Source organism: Camellia sinensis, mitochondrion (assembly GCF_055761805.1).
Source record: "Camellia sinensis mitochondrion, complete genome".
In the NCBI taxonomy this organism is placed as follows: Eukaryota; Viridiplantae; Streptophyta; class Magnoliopsida; order Ericales; family Theaceae; genus Camellia; species Camellia sinensis.
In genome coordinates, this window is record NC_043914.1 from 625,001 (window position 1) to 645,000 (window position 20,000).

The 20,000-nt window shown below is 45.1% G+C and overlaps 2 protein-coding genes across 2 annotated transcripts.

Moving 5' to 3' along the window:
* Positions 1-1,196: 1,196 nt before the first annotated feature.
* nad1 (NADH dehydrogenase subunit 1) lies at positions 1,197-1,583 on the forward strand (one part of a trans-spliced gene, as the record gives it). Coding sequence (YP_009676228.1) covers positions 1,197-1,583 — 387 coding nt within the window.
* A 917-nt stretch (positions 1,584-2,500) lies between these two features.
* Positions 2,501-2,686, forward strand: orf100. The gene has a single exon. The coding sequence runs from the start codon at positions 2,501-2,503 to the stop codon at positions 2,684-2,686; it is 186 nt and encodes a 61-aa protein (YP_009676251.1).
* Positions 2,687-20,000: the final 17,314 nt, after the last annotated feature.

Genomic DNA, 20,000 nt, shown 5'->3' on the forward strand with positions numbered 1-20,000 from the left:
AAACTCCTGAAGTTACGTCTTTCAGTACTGGGACTGAAGTCAAGTAGTTGAGACAAGCTGTTTGCTCTTTGTCAGGTGCCGTTAGTTAAGTTCCTTTTGTCCTATAGGTTCGCTCTAAAGGTCAGTGGTTCAAGTCAATAAGCGAGGAGGCCTTCTCACTCAAGCTCAAGCATTTACTTTTCTAGTTAGAGACCAACGTCTTGGGGCTAACGTGGGATCCGCTCAAGGACCTACTGCTTTAGGTAAATATCTCATGCGTTCTCCGACTGGAGAGGTCATTTTTGGAGGAGAAACTATGCGCTTTTCAAAAAAGGTCGGAAGAAATGCACCGGGTTTAAATATATATATATATATTTATATATTACCGGCTGGCTGCTTTTTATGCAAAAAAGACAAAACGGGATTTGATTTCCACTCATAAGGAAGGAAGGTTAGATATCTTTGACAGGGTTGTATTTTTGGTTGAAATGGGATGGTGTTCAAACTCCCGAAATGCAGTCTAGACAGCGGGCCCTCCCCTTTCTGACTGGACGGACTTGGGGAAGGGTCAATCCCCCCCGGAGCATGCTTCACAGCCACTCATTCGTCCTGACCAAATAGTAGAATCTATCTCTCAGCGATTCTTTTCTCCGCGAATCACCCCTTCCCAACCAGCCCGCCCGATCGATCTTGTAAGATCGGCTAATTCAAAGGGATTAATCTGGTCCGAAGTTGTCGGAACGAATCGTTTGCTTTATCGAACAAAGCTTTATTAGGGGGTCTTGGTTGGCCCCCTATTTTCAACAGCTGGCGTCGACCAGCTTTGCGATACGGACGGACACGAAGAAGAACGCAGGCAGCGGAAATGCAAAAGAGAAGAGCAAAGATTCCCGACCCAGAGCATGTTATTGACTCAACCACAAATCTGTTGAATGAAGGTAGCTTGCTTACTCTCAGCCACTAGTTAGAAGGAAATCCCTTGACTTCGCTTATGCCCTTATGCAGTAAAGAAAGCAAGTGAGGCGGGCTAAGATTCCATTCGAAGTAACGTAAGAGGATTCGATCTTGCACCGTCTTCAACTCTTCTCGGGATCCGGAGTTTTTCGAGAAAAGGTCCCATCCTTCAATATCATGATTGGGTCGACCAGGCCAGATCATGAGTGAAATATCATGATCGGGTCGACCAGGCCAGATCATGAGTGAATAGAAAATATAAAATGTACATAGCTGTTCCAGCTGAAATACTTGGAATAATTCTACCACTTCTACTGGGAGTAGCCTTTTTAGTGCTAGCTGAACGTAAAGTAATGGCTTTTGTGCAACGTCGAAAGGGTCCTGATGTAGTGGGATCGTTTGGATTGTTACAACCTCTAGCAGATGGTTTGAAATTGATTCTAAAAGAACCTATTTCACCAAGTAGTGCTAATTTATCCCTTTTTAGAATGGCTCCAGTGGCTACATTTATGTTAAGTCTGGTCGCTCGGGCCGTTGTACCTTTTGATTATGGTATGGTATTGTCAGATCCGAACATAGGGCTACTTTATTTGTTTGCCATATCTTCGCTAGGTGTTTATGGAATTATTATAGCAGGTCGGTCTAGTAATTAGGGGGCGGCCGTTCGGTCGCCTATGATACTAGGACCAATAGGTCAAAAATGGGTTTGTGCCGCAGGTGTTGAACGATCTACTCTACACAGGTGTGGGCTTACAGGGCTAGGGCTCATAAACCCTTTCTTTCATTCATCAATAGGGCCCTGGTCGGTCACTTTTCTGGACCGGGATCGATAAGTGGAAGTCATAAAATAAAAAAGAGATCTTTCTCTTCGCACCTCAGATCAAGAGGAAGGGTAGCTTGTCAAGCTGGCCTATAATATAATAAAAAGATTCGCTGTCTTTTAACCGGCTGTTCTTCTTTGTCAACGCTACTAAGGACCTATAGGTTCGCCTACTTGACTTATGAAAGATAATGAGAATGGGTTATTAAAAAAGGAAAAGGCGCTACTTAGCCCTACATTAGTAGAAGTAAGCGGCTGAGTTAGCCTAGCCTACCCTACTATACAATACATTAGTAGGGTATAGTAAAGTAGGCGAGCGAGTTAGCGAAGACGCTTAGGCTAATAGATAAGAGAGCGTCGGTGCGTAGCCTTCATTCTACTACGCTACGAAAAGGTTACGAAGTAACTTAGCTCGACGTTAGGAGAGTCAAGGGGGAAGGCCATACCTACATAGAAGAACCGCTGTTCGCTGCCTTTCTAAGGTCTAACCTTTCCCTACTGAAAAGGGGCCGCTTTGCACCACTGATAGACTACTTAAGATTCAATTCAAAAGGCCCTACTTAGTTTCGCAAGCCTTTGTCATTGTCAGTCAACTAAGTAGGGCCTGAGGCCCCCTGCGAATCCGTAAATCTAAGGAGCATGCCGCAACAAAAGGATGGTCCCCTATGCATCTCATTCTTTCCGGAAGGGAAAAAAAGAAGTACCCCCCATCATGGTGAACCTCTCCTTGTGATCGGGATGAGGTAGATGCCTCCCAGCCGGGGGGCGGATCGAATCGGAGTTTCCTTAGGTAGCCACCGACCTACAGTTATCCTTAAACTTCCGTGCTTGGTGGAGAAGAGGCGAACAAAGGTACGCTCGCTTGCTGTCTTGTTCTCTGTCGCGAACTGGGATTGCTCGCCAGCTAGGTCAGATTGGAGCAACATTGTATGAGAATTTTTTACCCATATTCGGGGACAAGGGGCGGAACGACCTCTCGATCTACTTACTGCAGCCCAGGAATAACAACGTCGTCTAGGCGTTCCCTGTTGCTCCGATCCCCCCTACGCCTAGGACGTTGTCTGGGCCAAGAGCCATAGTTAGTTGCTGTTTCCATTTGGTTGTTTTTTTCTCGTTGTTGATACCGGCAAGACCCAGCCAGATGATGTCTGCTGGTTGGTAGTGAGAGGACTCTTAGTACCTGCATACCCAAAAGGGGGCGCTAGTTAAAAAACAATAATTTTATTTTGTTTCTTGCTCTCCATTAGCAGCGGGAAAGGAGTCTATCTATCTGCCTAGCTTTGGTAGATTTCCCCCAACGCAATCCACAGAAATTCCACGAATCCCTTGGTGGATAAGTCCGACGACTCAGCAGCAGTGCGGAATTTAGTTTCTCGTCTGGTGGATCTGATCTATAGTTAGGGGGCAATACATACCAAAAGGTTCGAAGAAGGAACGCGCATAAGAGTATATAACCAACCCACCCTTCTTTATAACCTATTCACATTAGTGAAGCGGCTGGATGCATAAGGGAAGTGCACGTTTGTGAGACCTTAGTCGGGATGCATAGGGGAGTCAACCTACGAGCACGGAAGAGCGTGGTACCGCTGCCCCTCTCTAAGTAAAGGTAAGATTCTTAGCCCTGTTGATGACTCCATCTAAAATACAATAGGGACAGCCGTTTCCGGCTGCTCGTTTCGTATCTTGAAGAAAGTAGGCCTGCCTTTAAGTGAGAGGGGTCAGGTCAATAATAGCTATGCTATTGCCCTACTGATTTAAGGCCTCCGCCCGATCCCGAATGCGGGCGGGATTCGATCGTGGTCGATAATACGGTCGAAAAGACCAGCGAGCGAGATGGTTGTTAATAGTACTCCCTATCATTGCCTTATGAGTTATAACATCTTACAATCGTACCGATGTCTACTAAAACCTACGGGCGGGTGCTCCGCAACAGCGGCAGTAGTGAACATTGCTACTAAAGAAGGGAGAGGGGAGCCTCTACCGCGGTTAGGTTCCCTCGCTACTCTAGTTTTTGGTATATGCGTTCCGGGAGTGTCCAATTCCCTTGAATCGTACTACCGCTTGTCCCACCGGGAGGGAGGTTGTGTATCGCCAGATGTCCAATCCCATAGTATCTGGATTCGTAATACCGAACCCTATCTATTTGCACGATCGCGCATGGGCTCGTAGGAAGCAAACTCATAGTAAGCAAGAGGGCCGGGAAGGAGGGAGCGGGAACCAGAAAGATTCCTACGACGAACCCGAACCCCCCCTATCCCTATAAAGTAAAGCGAAATAGACCTTTATCTCCTTTCTATACTATATAAGAGTTGCACCAGCGACGTCCTTCTTCAGTTTGCTCTTAGTCTCCAGCGATTGAATATCCTTATCCAGCTCTTTGACCCGATCCATCAATTCTTGAATCTCTTTGTTCAGTTGTTCCTTCTCCTTTTTTTTAGCTTCTAAGTTCACCAGCTCTTCATGAGATTTCTTCGATCTCTCTATATACTCTTCTCCTTCTTGAATCTCAGCCATCAGCTTCGCCATTGCTACATCAGCCTCTTTCACCAAATAGCCTAGCTTTGCCCTCAAAAATCGACAATCGAAAGCCTTTTCTTCTGAATCCCTAATGTCAGCAAAAATGTCCTGCAGAGTATCCATAGGGGAATCCACTGTAAGCTCAGCGACATTTCTAACCAAATAGAAGAAGTCTGCCCAATCATTTTTCATCAGATCCTCTACTTGTTCAGGATCTAAATCCAAAGTTTTGAAATCCCCTGGGCTCTGAGGAAACAATTGCAGAAAATGGGGGTAAGCTAAGGCGGCCCATTCACTGCAGGACTTCGTCGGATTCTTGCTCTCCATGATCAAAAACTTGCTGAAATCGAGCTGGTTTGAATTGTGCATATCCAACCAAGAGTACCTTATTGAAAGCCTTTCCATCAGTAGGATCAACTTCTACAGTTGCATGATGGGCAGTTTTACTTTTTTTGGGGGGGACAGTCTTGTCCTGACTTGAGACAGTTGGGGAAGTTCTTTTGGAGGCCCTATGTTGAGTAAGGTGGGAGAAGCACTGCAAAAAAGAAGTAAGGGAAGGAAGGGGAGAGTTGATGGATGGCCTACCAAACGAAGAAAACGGAAGGAGCAAGTCATTCAGTTTACTGAAAAAAGAACTCTATCATAATTTCGTATAAAAAAAATATGCTGCTCTCTTTCTTCAAGTGAGAGATCGGATCGAAAAACCTCCGCCCAATAGTGCTTTCAGCGAAAGCCGGTCACCGGTGGCGTCGAAGCCTTCCTCACTCTTGAAGCCTTCAACAAAAGCCATTTAATTCAGTAGAGCTCAAGGCGGTATAGTCAGTGTGAAGTGTACTAACGCTTCACTGAATCTATCCCGGCCTTCTTTTTTATACAGGCGTATACAATCTCTCTAATTCAAAAAAGGGGGATTTTGCGTATATATATAAGGCTCCAAAAAACCAAAGTAGTGCTTCATAAACGAGGCGGCATCTCAAGTAGCCTTCACGGAGGCCCACTTCCATCCCGAGCCGTGAAATCTTATCTTTCTCCCATGCTTTCCGTTGGTCAACAACCAACAAAAGTTCTCTATAGTTTTTCACTACACCATTGGGATCCAATATAGATAACACCTCGGTTATAGTAGGAGCTGAGCTCTTCCGATAGCTTACTAGCTCTGGTAGTAAGGCTCTTCGGTCAATAGTTCCACTGGAATAAAAACCTGTATCACTGCTTTTCACATTTTTTCACAAGGAACTGCTCTTAAGATGACAACGAGACGGAGCACTAGAATCAGACTGATGCGCCACTTGCGCTCTCTTTGAGGGAGGGCTTGTGACAGGGTGAAAGCGGCCCAACCGGGCGAACCAACAACAACTATGTGTCCCAGGGGAAAGCTCGCTAAAAAGAGGTCTCATTGAAACGACCATACCATATAAGAATGATTTGCATAAAGATCCGGTCAAATGGCTATTGACGGAATGAAGAATTCGGCAGATAAAAGAAGCAAGCTTTCGAGGGGAAGAGAGTCTTCTTCCTTGGATGGGCTGGTTACCGCGTGCTCGCCCGCTTAGATCATTATCAAGCACTACGAGAGGGTAAGGTGGATGCGCTTGGCTTTAGACTGATTGACTAATAGAAAGATTGAAAAGGTCATGCTTGCAGACTCGAACTATACGGGTCTAAACCCCTGCCTTAGCTCTCCTCAGAGCACTAGTCAGAAGAATAGGCAGAATCAGACTCAGTCCCTCAGTCTGTGATTGACACAGGGAAATTGGAATAAACCGAGAGAATTACAGATTGAGTATGTACACTAGCCCTTCAAAATGAGACAGGACTAGACTGGCATTCGGGTAACCACTGAGCTCTCATCTCACACGGAGGGAAGGGAAGAAATGCCACTGCTTGAAAAGAAGTAGTATCCGGAATTGAAGCGGGAAGCGGTCCAGCATTTTATCACCCTGGAGAGATCTGATTAGAAGTGATTAAGCGGGAAAGGGAAGTTGTGAAGTTATTCCCGACTCTGCTAAACTAAATTCAGTGAACCCAAGGAAAGCCGCCTTAACTTGAGGGTAAGATCTTCACGATCTTAGTTCTCTTTGACCGGATTTGATGCTTTCAAAAAAAAAGGCTTTCGACTATCTATGTGAAAAGAGAAAGTCCAAGCTTTCGACAGTAGGCTTCACCTTGGAAACCCGCTATTTAGTTGGTGGCAAGACAGCTCTTTAGACCAATTACTAGAGGTAGCCCCTTCTACTCATGACGTGTCTGTGAGTCTGGAATAGAATTCCGTAGAAAGAAAGAAGAAGAGGGGACCCTGCAAATTAGAGGAGAAGATGAAAAAGAAAGGGAATAGAGGGCACCTCCTCATGTATCTTTGTCTTGCGCCCTATAATAGTCTTTATTAAATATAGGTGGGATTACTCGCCAAAAGCGAAGCCTTGAATCTCGTACTTTGACTCAGGGTCCGGGGTGAAGGGTTATACTTCTCCAAAGGGGGTTTCTGCGTCAACTGAAACCTTGGCCGGTGAATCAGACCTATTCACTTTTATAAAAGAAGCCTTGGGCCCGATCCTTGATTATCTGACGATTCAAATGAAAGCGGAACTCTTAATAATACAAGGTGACTAGCTCTAAGAAAGAGGTACCGATTAAGGGAAAGTAGGACAAATCTCCTTCTCAAAGGGGAATTCATCCCAAACAGCAGTCTAGTTCGTCCGTTTACTAGAGATGGGCGGGTTCCGTTGGTAAGGTAGCGCCTTCCGTTTCTACCTGCCCTCGATTGCAAGTCTGAAGTGGGAGTCTTCTTTCTTTCAGGTTCTTCCCTCGTGCACAGGGCAATAGAGAAGAAATCCTAGTCTTTAGATTGGCTAGAAAGGATCTGACTGCTTCTTCTTTCCTCGTCCCAGCCTTAAATAAATAGGCTAAAAGTCTCCTTTTGTCAAGTCTCCTACCGCCTCCAAATCAAAGCCTGGTATTGAGATCAAAGCCCTTATTTACTGGTAAGGTGGGAAAGTATTGACTTGTCCAAAGTAGCATTACGAAAACCAATCCAACCCAGGTAGCGAAAGTCCTACAGAGTTCAATTCAGATAGCCCTATTGGCTTTTGATAGCAATGGGGTCGGGATCAGCTAATCTCAGAAAGCTTGGGTCTGGCCCAACTTTAAAAAGAAAAAAGAGACTGGCCGTCTAAACTATGAAAATCAGTGAACCGAAGGACAACCCGAGGGTCTGAGTCTAATCGTGAAGTGAAAACCTGCTCAAAGTAAGGGATTTGGAGTTGAACTTAGTTCACATCACACATAAGGAGAGAAAGAAAAGTAGACCCTTTGTCAGTGAAATAGCTTTTTCATTCTCATACTTCTTATAAGTAATCTCTAAGGATGTTCTTTCTAAGGATTGGAGATAAATCAAACAGATGCTATAAAGACCTTCCTTAGATTATGAGAACGGAAAGACCCACTAGAAAAAGGAGATATAGAAAGTGTGCCGGGAAAGAGGAATGATCAAAAGGATAGAGATGCCCGCTAAGCAAAGGCAATGGGACCATGTTACAAAGATCAGACTGACTGGCTTTGATTGACTAGTCTCATGTTGATGGAATTGCTTGGTCCTCGTCTCCCGAATGAGAGAAAGTTGGTGCTCAGTCTGCTAAATTAAGAAAGACGGCCCTCTCTTTACGAGTTGCTAGTAGAATGTGGAATGCTCTAACCGGGCTAGGCGAACCAATCAGTTGGTCTTCCATCAGTGTACACCTATGTCTCAATCTAATGGTTAGGTCCAGATTCTTAATCCCACTAGTCTGATTACTATTGCCATGACGAATGAAGCTAGCAACTCTGTGCCAACGAATGCTGTGAGTGACGTCTGCTGGTGATTGACCTTCTGAGAATTCCGCTTTCTAGCTACTTAAAAAAATGAGTTTCCGGGGCGGATTCTCTAAATCAGTCTGACTCTCTTTTCCTGCTGCTAAAAGGGAAGCTCCGGCAAATGGATAAAGAAAGAAGCGAAAGATGACACGCTTGCACAACCCGCGCTAAGCTTGTACCCACGAAGGAGGGAAACGGTTAAAGGCGGGAAAACTTACCTTATCTTTCTTTTAAAGAAAGAAAAAAGGCTACTCTTTCCCGCGAGTATAGAAGGCAATGGTAGCCAGAGACCTCTAACTCCTATTACCACCACCCTTGTACATAGGGAACCCAGCTACTTGTACAAATGAGACTACCGCAGCTGCTACAGGCCCTTCGTCCCCTTACTCGATGTGGGAGTGTGCGGCTTCCTCCTCCGACACAGGGAGAACAACAATACCAGGAATATAGAAGTCAATATAGACTTTGACAACAGAAAACAGAAAGACAGGTAAAAAGACATATAGGAATTGGCCAAGCGAAACAATAGAGTACTGGCTCCCCCTTCGGTAGCTGTACCGGGCTGAGCGGAAGCAGGAGGGCTTATAGATGAAATCGTATTTAAACTAATCGCTTTAAATCGAACGTTTGAAAGGGCTAATAGGTGATTTTCTATCAAATAAATAAAAAACAGATTATTGTAAAGAATAATGCCCATACAAAGAGTTTTGCTCATAGAAGAGATGAATGCCAGTATTGTAGTAGTTGATTCTCTCTATTACTGTCCTATCTTCCTCTATAAAAAGTAGTACTGGCTTAATCTAAGCAGGAATTCCTTCTTTCACTAACAGTTCTTGAAGGAAGTTAGCTTCAATAAAATTTTCATACAAGGATCCTAAGGTTCCTAAGATACAGGAAAGTACCGACCGAACACAGCAACGACACCGACACCGGCATACGAACACAAGCGAACAGGCATACAGGCGTACCCACACGCACACATAGGCACAAGAATAAAAAGGCTAGAAAGACCCCCTTCATCTTTGTCTGCAGATGATGATGCTCTTCAATCTACCAAATACTCTCCTCCAAAGTAGTAACTAGGAGTTAAACCATGTTGGGAATGAACATCCAAGCCGGTAACCCGGAACTCTCACTAAGGAAGCGGGTTTTCCGAATGCATTCTCCTCCACGATTCGACTCTTGTCCATTTCTCACTTCTGAGTGAAGTGTGTGTTAAGTACGCATCTACTTCCTTTCCCGCTAGCGAGTAGAAGGAAGAGCTAAATGGCTTGACTTCCTTTCCCAACCCACGCCTCGGACGGAACTCTATTTATCAACTGATGGAGGGGCAAGCCCCACAAACCTCCATTCGACTTCCGGATAAAAGGCAACCCCCGAGATCCACACATAGATAGCGTTTACAATGAGAATTCGGATTGTTCCAACTAAAACGAAAAGAAGGAATTGAAAATGGAAAGGGGTAGACAGAAGCTCTCCACCCATCTTAAAAAGAAAGAAGCTACTTGAAGGTAGGACTGTAAGAGGGATGATACCTACCTATAAAAATCCTCACTAGATGAGGGCAACGATAGTTGGTGCTCGACCGAACCCTTGACCCTAACCCTGGGATGTGCCGGCTATTTGCCTTAGTTGATTTCTCATTGAGAACACAGGAAAGGTGATGTTGCCTCTTACGGGAATCAATCCATGGAGCTTCGCCCGGATAAAAGAAAATACCATTAATCAATCCATTTATGATATAGCCATAGCCGTAGCAGTAATAAAGTCAATCTATTTCAATATCGGTGGGTTCGGACAGTTGTCTTTTCTTTCTTCAACGGGAAAGGCATAAGGAAGCGAGAAAGAAGATGAATTGGTAGCGAGTTCTATCACTCGCATGAGGAAGGTCCCTGCACCCGAAAGAGAAACTGCACCTGAAGGAAGGGGTACAAGACAAGGAATAGAGAGAGAGCCCATTCGGCAATGCACATTGTTTCGGCCCAGCGTATGAATACACGGATTTTTCCAATTCCTATTAGTCCGCGTCTTAGATTGATATAGCTAGATACTCGCAGCCCTTCCGGCGGACCAAGGAGTACCCACAGCTGTCACGCTTCTCTGCTTGGCCTATGTTGAATAGGACTAGCAGAAATGGAAGTCCGACCAATCCATATAATGAATATGAGATGGGGAGTTTTCGAAGATAGGGAAGTGCCCGCTTCCCGCTAGAAAGAAAGCCAGGGAAGCTATCAATGACCTGCGTGCCCCCGGATAGGGGAGTCCTTTCTTTAGGCATTAAAAGCAGCTAAGCAGGAGTATATGTAGTAGCTTTTTGGCCTCTTTCCCTGGGCTTACTAAGGTCAGGACATACCAATCGTTTGAGTCAGTAGCGAGAGGCCCCTTGCAAGTAAATGAATCCACCCAACCATTCTTTCCTTCTACTACTCTGCCTTCCATATCTGCTTTCGAAGTCCCTTTTAAGATCCTCTAAAGAAGTGAATGACTAAAAGGATCAGGACGGAACGTAAGCACTGACTGCAAGCGGGCTGGAGGGCAAGGGCTTGTTGGCTTCACAGATTAACATATTCGCAAAGAAAGATAATATGCTCTCTACCTCCTATAAGGACTTATGAGTTGATGATCTTATCTTGCTCCCCCCTCAGAATGGTTACTGGACAAGGGCGGGAGCGCCATAACGTTAACTGCTTCAAAACAGGAGGTGCCGTTCTTTACTCGACCCTAGGGGGTGTCAACAGTGAGTTTCACAGGGGCGAAGTCGGCGGTAGCGCCTTTTTAGGACAAATAGAAGGGGTTTCCTACCCTGTCTGTGAGTAAGGGAACGCTCTTTCGCTGCCTTACTCTTTTATCTCAACTCGTGGGTTTAGCCCCTCCCCTGGATGCTTTCTTTTGACTTTCTTAGGTATCTTGCACTGAGGAGTCTACTAAGGTGAGGGTAATCCCTAGTCATAAGGCAAGTAGCCTTTCCTTTTTGTCTTTATCTGCCTTCTTTCCTTTAGCGCTTACGTTATATCCTTTTATCGTGCGTTAAGCCGGCTTGTTGGAACATCGTCCCTTCCTATCGCGATATCGTCCTATGGTTACTCCTCTTTTTCCCTTGTCATTAGTCTGCTTTGCAGGGTTATATTACTTTTATTTTTGCTGCTGCTAAGCGCCGAAGGGTTAGGACAAGCAACAAGTACCCATTTGTTAGCTCCGTCAAGAGCTATAGCAAGTCCCTAATACACCCTCCTTCCTTGGTTTGAACTTCTTACTTGGTAACTACTATTTTGGGAAATTAGGGAATAACTTCCTTCATTCCCTTCCCTAAAGTCAGGACGAGTCCGCGAATCGAGAATAGGAAGGAAAGAGTCATCTTCTTTAGTGGACTTTCAGTCAAAAAAAGGTGAACGAGAGCACACCCCTTCTTCGACCCTAGGGGTGAACTCTCTTTTCTAATTGCTGGTTTGGGAGTGAAAATTCGTCTTCGTTCTTCGGGCGCCTACTCCTTGTTCCACTTGAGGGGGATACCTCCTTGGTTTCGTAGATTATTAGTACTGCTATTCCAACACGGGCTTGGTTCAGGAGATGATTAGTCGTCTTCTCCCTGGCTTTCTTCTCGTGGAGATACGATTGAGGAAAAAGAAAGAAGTCAAGTAAAGAGCATGTCGGGCAGGTCAAAGGCGATCCCCCAATCTGGGGAGAATCGAGACGAACCTAAGCGAGGCCGATGAGTGATATGAACAAAGAAGCTCGTTTAAGTAATTGGAAGGACCATCGATTCTTCGGACGCCCAGCCTCGGTAAGTTGCATCTTAGTCCAACCGGTATCGTTTCATCGCATTTCTACTTTCTGCTTTCTAAGTTCCCAAAGCAAAGTAGTTATGAGTTGTAGTTCTCCGAAAGGAAGGAGAGGTTGTGCATAGCTCATTGGGGAACTCATATACTTAGAACCCGACCCGACATTGCTCACGCTGTTCATGTTGTCAGCCAGTTCATGGCCAGGGAAGGTATGCCGCTTCTCATGATACCAATAGGAAAGGGTTTACTCATCCACCATCGGGATTGAAGACTAGCCGAAACGGAAAGATGCGTGTTCATACCAAGCCAATGCCCCCACTACTTGATCCCAATACGAAGCGAATGGATACGAGGAGATGAAATCCGAGAACTTGTATAGAGAAGGATTTCTCAAATAGAGTGAAACCAAGTAACATTGCAAAGGCAAAATGATAGTAGGGTCGGGATATCCCCGCCCTCCTCCTCAGGTAGGACATTCCATACAAATCTTTCTGATCCTCAATTACAATCAATCAAACAAGAGCTTTTACCAAGCAACACCGTAGTTGTTTGTGTAGGCAGAATCTAGTTTCAAATCATAAGATGACAAAAAGGTACCTAGGAGTTCGCAGGTATGATAGAGTCCGTTGAGCGAGAGCTCTTCTGTTTGACCAGTCGGTCTTTACTAGAAACTTGATTATAGAATCAAAAAGAGTGACTATGAAATATGAAATCGGATTTCCTCGGAATTGCTAGTATAAGAAAAAGTATAAGGAAGGTCAAGGGAAGGAATAGCCATACGGTTTCGGGAAGCCGCTGCTGGTCTTTTCTGTTGTTGCTGTGATCAATGAATACCGGGCTCAAGGCCAACCTCTCCACTCAGGGTCAGGAACGGGATAAGAAGAAGTAGGACAGGCTCGAGGTCAATTCTTTCTTTTAGGAGAGATCCCACCCTACCCTTCTTTAGCGCTTGTTCTGAATAGAATAAGCCCTTCCTTCTCGGTGAAGCAAATCAACCAAATTACCTTCCAGAACGGAGATTCAAGAAGAATTGTTCCCCATAATAAATAAAGCAAAAATCTGTTAAGGTCGGAATCTTGATGCCTGCTGCTTGACAACACTAGCCTTGCTGAATAGTTATACACCTAGCTGCGTACAAGAGACGTCTGCTTGTCTATGAGAGAAGGGCAAACTGGTCACCAATCCGGGAGGAGATACTCATCCTAGGTAAATTAAGATGTTTAGACCGATCAAATAGCCAGCCGTTGGGAGATGCTAACGGTCACGAAAGAAAGTGTAAAATTGGTTTACTCAGGTTGTCCCTAAAAAGAACAGATTAAAGGGTAATAGTTCAACCTTCTGCGGGATTCAGAGAGATTTTATTTAAACAGGGACAGTGGTAGAAACTCAAGGTTAGGGATATAAGCCTTAAAAACCAAAGCGCTTTAAAAAAGCCATGTACCCGCGGTTTACCGTACTAGCTAGTCACAACTAGCCGCCTCTAAGGGAACGAACCCTTATATAATTGAAAAAACCGGGTGAGGGAACTTTACAGGTTGCCTGAAACGAGGGTGTACCTTCTGTTAACATATATTCCCACACAAAAGCAATGAGTGACCAAACCGATCAGGGTACGAAATGGTACTATGTCAACCAGGGCCTGGGCCGATCGCTTGAGCTGCACCTGACAGGGGCCCTTATCACGTAAGGTACAAGTCTTATACGAAAAAGAAGTGATAGTATAGGTAATGGAACTAGCGATAGCTTTGTTATGAGCTTGTTCTAGTAAGGGCTCGCGATCCCTTGCTTGTTTGATTCCTTTCCTTTTATTCAATCTCTCTCTTCCCTTTCCTTTAGAACTCTACTGGTGACTAAGGAATAAAAACAAGCTCTTTTGTACCACTTCAATCGCTAGCCTGTAATCCAGCCTAGCAGACTGAAGCAAGGAATCCTAGAGTTCCCAAAGCTTCGTTTAGGAGAGCCTACGGATCTCTTTAAAGTAAAGTACAATATCGACTTGAATGAAACTATAGCACAGAGGAATGCTAGCGAGCGCTCATATGCAAGAACAGGAGCTCGGACTCTTGTTGTAGTTCGAGCCTTAGAAGGAAGCAAGCGAAGGGATAGGAAAGCAAGGCATCCTATAAGCACAGAGGTAATAGGCAGGCAGTTAATCGATTTCAGTATTCAAGATATCTCCTGCCCTTTCATACTCGTATACTTCTGTAATAGGCTTTCTCCTACGGTACTTGCCTAGGAGCGAGAACTCCAGTTCAAACGTTTCAAGTGTAGCAGAGGAAAGGTAGCGATTAGTTGTTGACTTTTATAGAAGCAAGGTAATGCAATTAAGATCAGAGTCAAGCCAGGAAGCCGGAGAGTGAAGAGAAGTTCTGAAAGAAAAGACATTCACAGCTATCTCATATAGGAGAGTGCGTATAGTTTTGGACATCTATTGACTTTCCTTACTTTAAGGAATTAAGGAATGGTTAAGTCAAACATAGCAGTCTTAAGCAAATTGGTAGTAGCAGTACTGGTAAGCAGTTAAGCTCTTAACTTTTATTAAATAGTTATCTGCTCTTCCCTTTAGAACCCAAAGACTCTACTTATGCGCTAGGGACTATCTGCAAGTACTTTCCTTTGAGCTAAGCCTCTGTGCAATCGCAATCCGTACGAAATCTGTCTTAAATAGATCTCCTGCCCTTAACTCTGGTACGGGACTATCTGGAAGTGCAAGGCTGGCTATAGGGGCATCGGTCGCATGCATAGGGGGTGAGGTCGCATAGACGAGTGCAGCTAGGAAATAAGCCCATTAGAGGAAAGCCAGTTCAAGAGTGAATGAGTGAAGGAAGGTAAAGGCTTGTCTAGTACTTCTTATGCGCAATGAACTCAAGCTCCTTCCTTTGGACCATAAGCCGGAAGCAAGGCCGCTAAGGGCCGATAGGCTAATAAGCTAAAAGAGTGCAGCAAGCAGCAAGGAATCCTGAGATACTAAGCCTTGCATCAGTCTCGACCTATTTGATTTAAGTCTCAGGCCTGTTACAGCTATCAGATAAGGGGATTTACTGAACCTCTAAAAAGTCTCGAAAATAGGCTTTTCAGGCTACAGAGTGAATGACACTTTAGAAAAGAGGAATGCTAGCGAAGTTCAGAGTCAGGGCGTTAAGCATCACCGCCATTGATGTGAACTGTGAGTCATTAGTTTGTTTGGTCTATCACCATGAAGGATGCACTTGCGTGGTCGTCTTCTTATTGAATTCCGTTCCGTCAGGGGGAAGGACGAAATTCGGTAGCAGCGGGGTATCGAGTTATTGGTAACACCGCCTCATTTCGGAACCGGATCGAAACCCGACTCACTTAAATGTCCTAGCGAGGGGTATCGATAAGGGTTGGATGCGAACCCCTCCCATGAGAAAGAAAGGAGCCTAGCATTTTCTGTCCATTCCTGATCGAACTCCCTCTCTGTCACTCATGGAAGTGGGTGGGCTTATCTATCAACTTGACCTTACCCTTTCTCTTTGGCTATCTTGAGCTTGCTTCTGCTGTGCTGCCTCGAGAGAGGCTAGCTGGGCTGCTAGGCTTTTCCTCTCTGCTTCTTTCTGGCTGATAAGATGAGAAGCTCTCTTGAAGTCTTTGACTGATGTAACAATCTCATATAATTCACTCTCCAGGACGGCAATCTTGGTCTTGACTTCAGTAATAAGGCGTTGTAGCAGACTAAACTTAGAAGAGATCTGCTCAGATAACTCCTTCTGCTTCTGGGAGATTTGTTGAAGGACTTGGTTCTGTTTGCTAGCATTTTCTGCCTGCCAGTTAAGAGCAGCTTCAGCAGCTGTAATTTGCTTAGTAGATCCGTCGGCACCTCGGGCTGTTGGATTTTGAATCTTCCAGACATGCTTGGTGTTTTTCCATTCCATTCTTATCTTTCCTTATCTGTGCAGACGACGTCTTCGTCCCCTTCTGCTTCTTCTGCTTCTTCAAGACCTAGTCTACAGAAGGATCTGATGAAGGAGAAGCCAGGCTATGAAAGACTTTCGAAGGGTAAGGCGCTAATCCATTCAATCCATCCGTTGGTTCTAAGGTCTGATAACTGTCCCTCCAAAGACCTCATGATCTAGGGCCTATAAAGATATAGTTCTAGCAGGTAAAGAGAGTAGGTAAATAAAGGTAAAGACGGTAATGCCTACGTGTCTGATTCCAGGCTTATAGGGTGGTAACTCCATGCTCCTAGGATTCCGATCTAAAGGTAAGGGAATCATAGTAGCGTATTTTACGGACTTCTATGCCTTCCTGGCTTTATAAGAGGTTGGGCAGCATCACTTGGTCGGCCTTTCACTCACTCCTTCCATTTCTTCGTCTTTTTCTTTTTGAAAGACTGATTTTATTTAGTGCATGCATCTTAGTACAGCTAAAACACAAAAGGGATGGACATAGCAAGCCTTTTGTTTTGACAAAAAGAGATTCTCTGACGACTTGTACAGGAAGTCGCATAGGATTCAGTGCTAGATATGTATTTTAATTACCCACTATCGCCCAATTTCCTGCTTGGAATGGGGGTGACTTCCCAGCCTAGAACTCTTTCAGACAGAGTGGCGGGATGGATAGTAGCATTGATCAAGGGGGCTGCCGGAGCCTGGATGGTTGCAACTTGGACTGTTTGGGCGAGGGCCCATTGCATGACATCATCTGGGATGTGGTCGTAGTCAAACACTTCTTTCAGCTCTGTATAGCTTAGGGCTCTGTTCAAATGCTCCACCAACAAGTCTGCTTCTGGATCATCCTCTGCTAAGGCAGTGAGCAAAGCTTGTGGCTGATAGACATAAGCTGGTTTCGGGAAAGTCACAGAGATGTGTGGAACTTCTCCCAGACCTGGGATCGCGGGGTCCCTTCCTTCCAGTTTAGCTAGTCTTATCTCTCGCTTTTCAGCAGCGATTCTCTCCTTGTCTTTTCTGGTAGGCTTGTATCCTAGCCCAAATCTGTCTCCATTCTTTTCCGCACCAATGGGGTTAGCCATTCCTTGCAGAGAATGCCCTATACCTTTTCCGGGTTTGTAACCATTTTCGATCATCACTTTAGCTACCATGAGACTGGCCTCAGGAATCTTGGGCTTGGGGATAGCTGTCCCTTCTGCAACGTAAGTTGTTGATATGACTTGAATGGAAGAAAGGCATCTGGCGCCAAGTCGTTCTCGATGTCAATAAAAGGGATGCCAGAGGATTGCAGAACCATGAGGTCTTCCTCAGCATGTACGGTGACCAAGTGGTCTTTGATGACATATTTGAGACTCTGATGCAGGCTAGAAGGAACAGCTCCAGCTGAATGAACCCAAGGTCGCCCAAGCAAGAGATTGTAGGCTGCTGGGATATCCCTGAAATGTAATCTCGAAGGTGTGGGGGCCAATTTCGACGTGTAGATCCACTTAATAGGGAGTCTCGGATTTCGGATGAACGCTTTCAATCGGTCTACTCGCTGCTAGGGAGGAAATCATCGTTCAGTCAGTGGGCCAGCAGATCGATTCATCTTATTCCCCAAAGGCACCCGATCCAAGCATGGATGGATAGTCTATTTTCTCTCTTACTGCTGGGCTAGCGGATAGAATAAGTTCTGAGGCGGGTTGCTAAGCCAAGAGTGATGCTATCGAAGAGCGTAGTAGAGTGAGTACTTTCATACTCATGCTATCTTCCTTCGCCCCTTTCTCCTTTTGCAGACGATATTCCGCCGGAGAAGAGTTTTTCTCAACACGCTATCAGATTCAAGTAGTTCACGCGCGTGCACGCGCTTCTTTATCTATATCTATGTAATTTCTTTGATGTCTCGCTTCGCCCATGCTAGCCTCAGGAGATTCTTAAGACTGCTCGGTAACCGGCTTATGGAACTTGCAGTTACGTCTCAGCTGTCCTGACAGATTCTATAAACCCGGCATTTTAGCCTTCAATTGCTTTTTAGCCCTAAAGTACGTATTCGAATTGCAACAATTCTAGATTCCCCGTCTTTTTGGCATAACAACCGATTCCACTCTAATGACGGACATCTAAAGTGGAATTGTTCATTTTGTATAGATGAGAAATCTGTGATTGGGATTTTCCTTCGTAAGAGGGGGATCCAAATGAGAAAAGTTCATTTTCTATAGCTGTGAAATGACTGATTTTGATGTCCATGAGAAATCCACGGTTCGGCTGTGCCCTTGCTTTCTTTCCTGTTCGAGCAGCACCTACTTGTTCCTCTGAAGGAGATAGCTGCTTCCTTACCTCGGTTGGTTACCTTCAATAGGACTGGCTTAAAAGTCAGGATTCATAGTCAGTGTCCCACTCGATCGGGGCTAGCTAGTTTACCTGTCTGCAAGGGGTGGTTTGCTTCCTTGTTTGCAAGGGAATCCTTCCCACGTTCCGGGGACTCAGTACGAGACTTCCTTATATATATCTCGAAGGATTTCCTACCAGCATTCCTCCTTTTCACCGAAAGATGATACGGAGAAAGGATGATAAGGCGGATCTTCTTGTTAAGACCTGTGGGAAGCAGATAAAATAGTATAGTAACCTGCCAAAAGGATAGTTGTAAGAATGAAACTGAATCATGTGCTTTTGCCAATTAGATGAAGCGGTCCTCATTCATAAGATAGGGTAAAAGAGGGACCGACTCTAATCAATAGGTAAAATGGGATTAGAGCCTTGCTCCTTCTATTTCTAGATAGAGTAGAGTAGAGATAAATGGGAGTAACCCCGACGAGGAGAAGGATGAGCGAATGACATGATGTATGAAATTACCTTTGATTCAGGATTGAAAGGTTGCAGTTCCGGGATGGATGCCTAGATAGTAGAAGAGGACACAGTTAAAAAGGCCGGCATGATGGTAGTAGAGTAGTCCTCAACTTAAATTCTCTCAAAAACGTCGTTTACGACAACGGGGAGCCGGCCATCTACTGGACAAAGGAGGAAATCAAACGATCTTGCTTGCATACCTCCTATAATAGTTAGCAGTACCCAGTAGGAAGGGTAGAGGAAGCAAAGACAGATAAGAATGTTTTATATATAGCCTTTCCTTCCAAACCGGGAGATCCATCTCGATTGGATGCCAGAAGGGGGGAAGTTCCGTTGCAATGACTCCTCTTTTGCTCATGACCTAGCTCGTTTGATAAAGAGTTATCGGTATTCAAGACTCTCGGTTGTCAAAGAGCTCCTAGCTCTCGGTTGCAGCGTAGCAGCGTTTACTTGCAGCGTTTCGCTATCCGCTGTTCTTCTAAACGCTGTTCTATAGAAGGTTAGAGTCTAAGAAGGAAAGCCCAACTTCCGGAGCTTGGTGGATCAGGAAAGGGGAGGGTCACCGTCCCATTTTCAGCAAAAACATCAAATTGAACAAGATCGGACGGTCCTCGATCTCAACAAGGTGACAGAAGCCCTCTTGATTGAGCGCGAAGTCGAAGAAGAGGGGCAAGGAACGAGAGTTGAGAGAGTAGGAGCGCCGGTCTCAGGTTACATCAAGGTCTCTGCCGGTCTCAATGTCAGGTCTGAGAGGGTCTCACATGCTGGAGCAGTCCAAGCTAGTCGAGATCTTCAATCAGATAGTCTCATAACTGGATCACCCTACTTTGCTTCTCTGCCCACTTTAATAACCTTTCCGACGCTATTTCCCATTTCTCGCGGATCACGTACCCCCCTCTGACTCTTTGAGGAAGATGCCGTCAAACTTCTTTTAGGGTCAAGCCGGACAGCCCATAAAGTGGCAGCAGGGAGAAAAACCTGGGTGTGCTTCTTTATTAGGAAGGAAGCCAAGTGGGAAAAGACAAAGACATTGGAACCCGCTTCTGTCTTCATTCCTCAAACTTCTCACCCTAAATGGTCAGTTAGGAGGGATGACAACCATAGGAATCATATGAAAGGATATCCTGTACGCGCGTGACACACCACAATTTTCTTCGCAAGCTTGCTTTTGAAGCGGAAGCTGAGGATGAAGCTGAAGCGGCTGAACGAGACTCTCCCCTTTCTTGGGGCAAGTCACTATCCTTATTACACTTATTTTTGATAAAGAAGAAAGCGAACTCGATCAATGAAGAAATTCCACGTTGAAGCGGATGACCCCGAATCAGATCTTAAAGAATGCTTTTTGCTCCCACCTTCTGCCAGCCCTCA